Genomic DNA, 9,887 nt, shown 5'->3' with positions numbered 1-9,887 from the left:
GGCCTGTGGGAAAAACTGATCCTTATCATTTTGACTTTACACAGAAATATAAGCAACAGAAAGGATCCACTATGTTTCCACTGTACAATGAAGTGTTAACGTCTGAGGAAGCCTCACTGATTACACTTGTGCTGAGTCTATTAGAAACCTGTGCTCTGGCACATTAGTGATCATCAGTAAGACTCTAAATCCTGACTGAAAGTCTTGGTGTGATCCTTTCTACATAAAAGCTGCAGTGTGAGAACAACGAGCTGTTAACGATGTCGTACCGTATCCGGTTGCCACCAGGCTCTTGCCGTAAACAGTTGACCATTCCCACAATCCCACACTCTGCCTGAGAAGCAGTCAGCCACACTGGATGGTCTGAGGACTCTGACATCACTTCCTGCTGCAGAGCAGAGTCCCCACAGTTAGACTTTTAAACAGCTCAGATCTCTCTCATATATACTTTATGATAACACAGAGAAAACAGCCAATCAGACGAGCCCGATGAGCGAGCTGTGAGTGTTTGGGGACAACGACAGACAGAGAGACGAAAGTGGGACTGACCTTGAGCGTTTCCACCCACTGATAGTCTTTGCTGTCCACAGGCAGGAAAACCGGCTGTTTACTCACAGACTGACGGCGACACAGAAAGAGGGCGGAGCCGTAGAAAGACTTCCTGACAGCCACCAGGTTAAGAGAAGCCTCTGAGAGCACTTCCTCCCACTCAGCCTTCCAACAAGATCAGAATAATCAAAACTCAGCTGACAGCACGTCACAGCAGGGTGGAAAAATGTTCTGTTTAAACACACCTGTGTGAGGAGTCCCTGCTGGCTGCTGCTCTGAGCAGTGCTGGACAGGAAGGCCACAGCCTCCCCCACAGTCTCCCCCTTCAGCAGCGTGTGGAGGAGAACAAACCCACTTTCTTTGGCTCCAGATGCCAGATTTGCTACCAGCAGCCTGGGCTCTGTCTTCACTGGACCCCATGCATGGTTACACAGCACCAGGTCCGCCCCCACAGCAACGTCTCCAGCAGCTGGGCTGGTCAGAGGATCCCACTGAGCCGCAGCGACACCGAGCTCCTCCAGGGGAGCCTGGTGGGGGGCCAGAAGCTCCAGACTGGCCGCAGTCGCAGTGTAGTCCACACGGAGCATGGGCTGGATGTTGAGCAGGGGCACGGCGCGACAGAAGAGCTGGCCGTCATCTGAGAGAGCCTGCAGGAGTCAGAGGCGTGAAAATGATGAGTGTGTGGAAATAATCCAGCTAAATCCAGCTGTTTGAGAGTCTTACCTCCAACACTTTGATCCTGCCAGGTGTGCTGTTTTCCACCGTGATGTCGAGGCAATGTCTCAGGGCGTCGTCGACCAGCAGACCCTAGAGCAGGTCGTCTTTAAGCAGGCACAGCCGCTCCTTCTGCACCACCTGCTCCAGCTCAGAGTGGAGGTTCCCATTGAACTCGAGGCCACAGAGCAGGGTTAGCAGCCGCAGCAGGCTGGGCTCAGAAGGCTCACCGCTGGGAGGAGGTGCATCAGACCCCCCCTGTAACCCCGGGATGGAGAGCTTGACACCATGAGGGGCCATCTTCTGCTGCAGTGTGTGGATCAAAACTGGACACGGAGGACAGGAGAGAAGACGGACTTTAGCACAATGTTTGGTTTGATGTTCGTCATCTCCTCACAAGGAGATCAAAACAAGTCTAACAGGTAACAGCTCTTAAATACATACAGGGAGAAAGATGCGAACAACCAGACAATCCCATCATGTCCGTCTCCTCACACAGTTTACATCAGATCACACGTGCAAACATTATTTTGATCCAGTTATCACTCATATGTTTACTGCATGTGAGTGATGGAGAGATTGTCTGTACCTTTGCAAAGCCTCAGCTGCTCTGCCAGCTTCCCATTGGCTGTAAGGCAGTCCGTCTCCACATCAGGAACAAACAGGAACTCCTCCAGTGTGGGCGGGCTCTGCAGCTGCTGCCGGCGAGGGGCTACTGTGGCGTGCAGGCCACAGATCTGGACTCCACCAGCAGTGATGTTGTCAAGGTAACGGCTTACGTGGACATCAACCGCTGCAGGAATCAAACAGAGTCAAACATCGAGCTGAAGGGGACCAAAGAGAGCGAACAGCAGCTGGTGTTTTACACATAAAACAGTCACATCATGTTGACATGACAGCCACAAACCGCTAAGTAACGATCAGGAGGATCACTGCTGCTGATCTGAAGTGAGGGAGGCAAACACACCTTGCTTTCCTTCAGCGTGCTCGCTGACTTTTTCCAGGTGTGCAGCAGGATGGACGCACACGGAGCGGATTCTGGTCGGCAAACGCAAACCTCCACCCGGCAGCCCCAAGACGATCATCTGCAACATGGTGTCCAGAAACGTCACCCAGTTTCCTGTCCATTCCAGCTTCCCACGGTCTCCTAGAAACAGCCAATCATATTATTAGAAAAACAGTCCTACCAACATTTATCTGAGTGTAACTAGAATCATGTCCTTTTATGTCCCAGCAGGACAATAAGCCACAGCTCCAGCGTACCTGCTGTGTTTGACTCCAAGATGCCCTGAAAGGTTTTTCCATAGTCGTAGCCTCGCAGTCTGAGCTCCTTGTAGATCTCGTGTGCGTTAAGCTTCATCGAGGCGTCTCTCCTGTCGGCAGCTTCCCGGCTGATCTCACCGTTGAATGAATCGAGTGCCGAATCCTCCAGGATGCTCACCTTACCTGAAAACCAGCGATTCTGAATATTCACGAGTTCATACTGAAAGTCAAAAGTCTGCAGACGAGTTTTACTCTGTCACTGGAACAACTAACAGACCTCTGAGGTTTTCTTGCTCTGGTCACAGAGCTTCACCTCAGCCTGATGGATGCAGCTCGGTGTCATGTGACCTGAGCTACAGCCGGCCTGTGCTGAACCAATCAGCAGCCGAGCGACACGGGAAACCCGTTTAAACAGCACTGCACTAAATAATAAACAATATGTTTGTGGATATAATGTTGTGTGATTTTCAGCGACAAATGTAAATGATGTGTAAACTTTGGGATCTTCATCAGCAGCTCAGCCTGTGTGCTGATGCAAAGACGTACCGCTGACAGTCAGGCTCCCGTTCTCCGAAACCTCGAACCTGCTGGTGGCGGGCATGAGACGCACCTCCAACTGGACCGCACCTGTGACAAACAGTCAACAGCTTCATCCACTGTAACAATAACAATAACAATAATAATGCACTTATCAAAATCAGAGTTTCACAATAAAAGTCACAAAAACCAATTAAATGTAAAAGATGTTGCTGTTGATTATTTTAGTAATGAAGTCGTCTGTCAGTGACTCCATCGAGTCTGAAACAAAATACTTTTGTCTTATTAATGAAGAAAAATAATTATTCAGAAGAAAATCAGACTGAGCTGCTGGTGCGAGCAGCGTCTAACCCTCATGTGACACAGTGAGACAACATCTGTAAAATGATCTCAAAGGTCAAATTCAACTAGAATAACATCGATATGCAACCGAAACAAAGATGTATGTCCGTCTCCTTGAAGGTTTCTGAATTTAATACGGTGGAAGGAAGGAAGATTTTCAAACATTAATGCCAATATTTGATATTATTTCACTTTCAATCTGAAAAATGTTACAAAAGGCTCGTTTGACGTGTGTTAACACGTCGGTGCACCGCAGAGTGCCGGCGTGTTAAACGAAGCATGGCAGCCAATAACGAGTGTCGAGGATTTTCATCATCCAATCACGCAGTGAGTTCAGGGATTTAAACGTGTGAAATCGTCAGTTTGGCGTAACTAAGACGCTCGGCGGGTCTTACAGAGCTGTAACAATCTCACCGCCTCCACATCTCTTACTGGTTAAAGTGGGACTGACAGGATAGGCACTGGGCCGATCACATGACCTCACCTGCTCGACGAGGTTATGTGATCATGGTTCAAGCCGTTAACAAGCCACGCCTCCCATACTTACTGGCGTTTGACAGGATGGTGGCACTGTGGATAGTCACATCCTCAAAGGTTACGGGCGTCGTTTCCATGACAACCCCTAGACTCCTCACCAAGGTGCGCCAGGCCAGCACCAGGTAACCAGTCGCCGGGTAGAGGACACGCCCATCGATGCTGTGTCCAATGAGATAGTGGTCTGCAGACTCTGGGCTGACGTCTGTTACATCAATGACACGACGTTAAACCAAATCAGAAAAACGTTTTCACTGCGATGGAAACACTGCGAGCGCACTTCTTACCAATGTTATACACCGCCGCAGAACCAGAGCCTCCCGAGCCCGACAGGAAGTGTTCCGCTTTAGGGATATCCCACGTCTGGGTGTGGTCCCACTGCACCAAGGGCGAGATCATTGGAGTACCAACTGGCACAGGGTAGGTCACAGCGGGGCACAGGGCGTTGGCGTCCACGTTGATGCTAAAGGCAGAGAGTGGTGTGAGTAAGCAGCTGTCACAGTCAAACAGCCAATGAGGGAGGCTCTCCTCACCCGTTCATGAAGATCCTCCCGACGTTCGAGAGGAAAAACTCGAGGTTGTTGGTGTGACCTCTCTTCATCAGGGGGACGACTGAACACGTGGGCTTCAGGCTGCGCTTCAGGATGGCCTGTGTGAAGAAGTCAACACTTCAGTCACAGCAGCGAGTGAAACGCTTTACAGCCCTGGTTTCCAACGGTAACACCACCTATTCAGGCTAGTGTCCCTGTAAAGTACATCACCCAGTAACATCTGGAAAGTGTGTGTGGAAAAAAAGCTTTGATAAATCAGTGTTTCTGAGCTTCAGACAGCAACAGCTGCTGAACGCTGTGTGTTGAGGCTGACACACACAGACACACACAGGAACACACAGGAAGCAGCCCCACATGTGTGGACAGCACTGGTAGCAAACCTGCAGCAGAGCATGCGGAGCTATTTCCAGCACCACGGCGTTTTCGGGCACCAGGCTCAGGCCCTCCTGGAACAGCACGGGGCTCACGAGGTTGTTGACATGGTATTCAGCCGAGCTGTGCAGAGCCAAAGCAGAGTCCCACTCAGACTGAGGGATGCTGGTGCTCACCCAGCGCGCCGAACGCTTCTTTGGCTCTTTGATCACCTGCAGTGACAGGATGGCAGCTCATTAATATTCAGCACAGCAGTCTGCACCAGGTTTCCTGTGACAGTGTTGGCGCCTGGCACGCTGATGTGTGAGCCCTGCTTCTACTGACAGGACCGAGCATGGATGGGACGTGCGGCGCTACATACCTTCTTCAGAGCTGCGAGCAGGGCTGGAGCGATGGAGGCCATGTAGTAGGAGTGAAACGCCACCCCGGCACTGCGCACTTCCTTTGCAAACACTCCTTGTTGTTTGAGCTCGGACACAAAGGCACTGACTGCTTCCTAAAAATCAAACGTGGCACATGTTCAAACATCTGGGACCACAGCTGTACAGCAGGACACAGCTCCCATAGTTTAAAACACACTGAGCTGTCACTCATCTGGACTGATGGAACAATGAGTTCACTGTGTTTGGCTATAAATAAGTGAGAGCGTCATGGCGATCACGTGTGTCATATGATACATGAAGCTCAGGTAAAACAGAGACGTGCTGTATGTAAGCACCTTGATTTGGTGCCATAACTCAAACTGAACCAACCAGCAGAAAAAGAAATTTAAGCTGCTAGAAGAACCAGGAAAGTGACCTGAGGGCCGGAGATGGTGACCGTGTCCTCAGCGTTGTGGCAGGCTGGAACCACCCCCTGAGGACACTGAGCGATGCACTCCTCCCAGGTCAGCCCTGCAACACACAGGAAGCACAAAGCTCAAACATGGCGTCCGACCCTGCAGAATCAGAGCCCTGAACACAACACTGAGTCCCATCTGTTAAAAGAAGACGCGCTCTCACCCACTGCAGCCATGCCTCCTGGAGGAAGGCTGGCCTCCTTGATGCAGCGGCCTCTCCAGTACGCAGCCAGGAGGGCCTCGCTGTGACTCAGGGAGCGGTCAGCATAGCCACAGGCTAGCTCTCCCACCGAGTGCCCCACGATGCCATCGGGCTGCAGACCCAGCTTGGTGAGCAGATCGATCTGAGCGATCTGTAAGGAGAAAAAACACGACGATTGCTCTGGCAGTCTGAGTCATCGTCCACCTGTGAACTCAGCAGCCATAGAAGGCCACTGCATGTTTATGCTCCTCCTCCTCGTGCCCACAGATCGCTGCAGGCTCTTTCTGGTGCTCTCCGGTCTAATGTGGCTCGACTGTGCAATGCATTCACAAGATTTTCACAACGCTTGACCTCTGACCCCTGATGTTGAGGTCGGGGTCACTGAGATCCAAACTCCTCTGACATTTTCAGTAGGTAGATCTAAGGTATCGATTTGAAGCTCCTCTCAACCTTTTCCAGCTGAGAGGTAAAAAACACCCAATAACTCTTCCTCACTGTGAGCTCAGACTAAACACTCGTTTCCACAGAGTGAGACGTTTCCACGCAGGTGTTAGTTAAAGCAGGGGCACAGTGATTGGTCGGGTCATAAATAAATGTTTGTGCTGACGTCTTCTATAAACTCTGAGTGGTACACATGGATCTGTGCTCGACTCGAAGCTTTGAAAACAAACGAGTGTTGAAATGCTTCCCTTTTCTCTCTGTGAGGCAGCATCGCTGTACCTGTACTGCAGCCAGGCCAACGAAGGCGTGAACGGTGTCTTCGAACGTGTCCTCCTGAGCCTCCATGAGCAGACGAGACACCACCAGCCCCGTCTCCTTCAGCGCCGCATCGGACCGCAGAATGGAGTCTCTGAAGTCTGGCAGCTGCATGAGACTGCGGCCCATCCCGGCCCACTGCGTCCCCATACCTGCATTACAGACAGCGTGTAGCAACACGTTGGTATATGAGGTGTGTGCGTGCAGCTCTGCATCGCAGCTGTGTTCAAACCCTTTTAAATAAACTGGAAACAAACTTTCATGTTGCCCAGCTGATGGTTGCTTAGTAACAGCGTGCTCTCAGCGACTCAACGTCACTCCTGTTACGTCCTCGTTCCTCCATCGATCTCATCGTTCACCCCAAATCTGTCCAAACATCTTTGTATCATGTGAAGCGTCTCATACTTCTGACTGCGTGCAGCGACTCACCTGAACAAACGTACCACAGAGGCCTGGCGGCGCCCGGCACCTGCTGCACTTCCATGACGTCGCTCTGAGAGCCAATCAGAGCAAAACCTCTGTAGGGCATGCTGGCGGCGGGCGCTCCTGACACTTCGTTCAGCAGAGACAGGAAGGCGTTGTCCGCAGCGTGTTCCTTCCCCTTCTGCAGGACGGAGCTCACCGTCGTCTCTGTGCGCCCGCAGGCCTGAAGCATTCTGGGAAGCTTCCCGGGTGAAGCCGAGGCGGCCGTTTTCTCAGCCGGACGAAGGATGACGTGAACGTTGGAACCTCCGAATCCAAAGGAGTTGATCCCTACGATGCCTCCTCGGACGGGAACAGGCCGATCGACGACGCGAACCCGACCGTCGGTGAGGGCGGGGATGTCAGGGTTAGGATGGAGGAAGTGCAGGTTGGGGGCCCAGACTCCTCGCTCCAGAGAGAGCAGCACCTGCACGTCGCATCAAACACATGAGCAGCGGTTTAAAGCAAATAATGACTCATGATTCCAGTTTAACCCTTTAAGACCTACCATAGAACCAAGTCCGCCAGAGCTTATATTATATTTTACATGCTGTAGTGCCAATTTTGGGAGCATTTCAAGTTGCTATACATCAATACAACTGTTATAGCCCATATTTTAATAATATGTCTGCATTAAGTCCATAGTAACTACATTAATTGCAAAAAAGTGCAATAAACTACAAAAAAAAAAAATTGAAAATCGTTTTTGTTACATATATTTCTACTTGGAGAAATTTAAGAGGTTTATCCCTCAAAACTTTAAATACAAAAAAGTTGCAAAAAATATTTTACAACACAGGAAATTTATTTTGAGTGTCTTCATAGTTTTATTTTTGAGATACACCAATTTTTATATACTGCAGGAAAAACTAAAATAAATATTATATGCAAATTTGCAAAAAAACAGCATGCATCAAAATAAACTATTTCCAACAGTGTAATTTGAGTTCTAAGCATCCCAGAAACTATTCAGAAAAGCATAAAGTCAAACATGACTTATAAAAACACCAGTATAGGCTTTTAAGGCCTACAAGTAAAAAAACTACATTTCCGCGAAAATGACGTCACTTCCGGTTTCGGGCAGGAAATGGCGGACATGCGATAGTTCGCGCTGATGTGACGTAGGAAGTGTTACAAACAGCTGATCGGATCGGCAAAGCGTGTTTCTGGAATATTATGTTTTTGTTGCTGCAAGTGCTTTTTATGCAGTTTTTGCAAAGCTATATGTGGAAGGAAACTGTGACCTAGGACAAGCTGATGGCATAAGATGTAAGTACAACTCCTCCAGTTTCATATGCAAAAAAAATGATTGCGCTAGCTTACGTGGTTGCAGAGCTACCGGGATTTAAAAATAGTTACGCAAAACAGAGCGTGCCCGCTCCGATCCGGCTTCAAAGGGTTAACACAGAGCTCATCATAAAAGAGGCCACAGCTCCAGATTTCTACTAAGCAGCACTTCAGAATATTTGGAAGCATTTTTATTTCTCTGAGACGCCACTAAAGGAAGAGTGGAGGAGGTGTGTTTGGGTGGGTGTGGCTCCACCCGGCGATGACTGCATACAGGACACAGTGTGTTCGTGATCTGTGTGTATTGTCTGTCAGCTGATTGGATGTTTCCATCGTCACACGGTCTCAGTGAGAACATTAGAAGACGACTGTCTCTCGTCAGAGGCTCAAACCTCTGAGGACTCGTTCTCTGCTTTCAGGCCAGCTAAAGTCTGTCACGCTCAGTCTGCCCTGGTTCAACACTTTGGGTTCACTGTTGTATTATTCATGTGTTACTGCAGGACAAACGTGTCTTTATGCCTGTTTGTGTTTCTTCTCTCGCTTTGCCACCAGCTGTGTGTTTGTGTCCAATCTAAACGAGTCTTCAGCAGCACCAGACCTCCAGCAGGACCACCAGTCCATCCAGTCAGTACTGCAGAAGGATCTGGTCATGAACGTGTTCAGGGATGGACGCTGGGGCACCTTCAGACACCAGCTCATCACTCATGGTTCGACTCACACTCATACGGCGTATTTAAGGAGGCGAATGAGCTGCAGATGGTCACGTTTCAGGATCCACTCATGTTTGGTCCAGGTCACTTTACATGTCTCGGCCTGCGCTCTAAACGTGTGGAGGACGCACTTCCTATGAATGACATCACAAACATAAAGAATAATAATGACTTTGTTATTTACACTTCTATTTCAAGACGCTGCAACACTCTGAGAGTTGAGATTCAGCTGCACTTTTACAAAAATGAACCCGTAAAATCTGCAAAACTGTAATTTTACATGGAAAAAAAACAGTCGTCAGAATGACTTTTAATTGTAGAGCTGTGCTCTCTCACAAAGCTCTGTAAGGCGCACCTGCTGCAGGTGTTTGAACCCAGCAGTGAGTTAGACAGTACTGCCTCCTTCCCTCTTGGTTCCCTCTTGGTTCCCGCGCTCACTGAGGCTTGTCTGCTTGCTGTTTCAGATGTAAATGAAGCGCCGACCGAGGCCGCTTACGTCAACGTGCTGACACGCGGTGACCTGTCGTCTCTGCGCTGGATCGCGTCCCCGCTTCGCCACTTTGTGAGCAGCAGCCCTGCTGTGCAGCTGTGCCACGTCTACTACAGCTCGCTCAACTTCAAAGACATCATGCTGGCTACTGGCAAGCTGCCGCCTGACGCCATCCTAGATAGTGTGTCTGTACACACCAAGTAATGCCACACTCTGCTGGGTCGTAGTGTGTGATGCTGTTGTTGAACATTCACAGTCACATGACAAACCTTTTCCATTT

At 49.7% G+C, this 9,887-nt stretch overlaps 2 protein-coding genes across 2 annotated transcripts; one reads left to right on the top strand and one right to left on the bottom strand.

Moving 5' to 3' along the window:
- Nucleotides 1–10: 10 nt before the first annotated feature.
- Nucleotides 11–7,559, bottom strand: LOC121812938 (fatty acid synthase-like; the record flags this gene model as incomplete). The annotated part of the gene is given in 17 exon segments (XM_042216202.1): nt 11–385; nt 550–714; nt 795–1,196; nt 1,273–1,589; nt 1,853–2,056; nt 2,231–2,410; nt 2,527–2,709; nt 3,073–3,153; nt 3,953–4,144; nt 4,227–4,402; nt 4,473–4,588; nt 4,871–5,074; nt 5,224–5,358; nt 5,661–5,755; nt 5,864–6,053; nt 6,623–6,810; nt 7,088–7,559. Coding segments are annotated over 17 exon segments (3,501 nt in total), but the record flags the coding sequence as incomplete, so codon positions are not given.
- A 1,234-nt stretch (nt 7,560–8,793) lies between these two features.
- Nucleotides 8,794–9,826, top strand: LOC106632302 (fatty acid synthase-like). The gene is made up of 2 exons (XM_014330707.2): nt 8,794–9,114; nt 9,582–9,826. Exons 1-2 carry the CDS (start codon nt 9,057–9,059, stop codon nt 9,809–9,811), a joined length of 288 nt encoding a protein of 95 aa, XP_014186193.1. The 5' UTR covers nt 8,794–9,056; the 3' UTR covers nt 9,812–9,826.
- The last annotated feature ends 61 nt before the right edge of the window (nt 9,827–9,887 follow it).

Source organism: Haplochromis burtoni, unplaced genomic scaffold (assembly GCF_018398535.1).
Source record: "Haplochromis burtoni strain Fernald_Lab_line unplaced genomic scaffold, NCSU_Asbu1 Contig_959, whole genome shotgun sequence".
NCBI lineage: Eukaryota > Metazoa > Chordata > Actinopteri > Cichliformes > Cichlidae > Haplochromis > Haplochromis burtoni.
Note: the sequence above shows the minus strand (reverse complement) of the source record. Positions and strands in the feature narration are given on the sequence as shown.

Excerpts from the sequence above, each read along its gene's own strand:
- LOC106632302 (XM_014330707.2), top strand. The coding sequence starts at position 9,057 with ATGAACGTGTTCAGGGATGGACGCTGGGGCACCTTCAGACACCAGCTC. Across the intron at positions 9,115-9,581 it reads ACACCAGCTCATCACTCATG|ATGTAAATGAAGCGCCGACC; the intron begins GTTCGACTCACA and ends TTGCTGTTTCAG.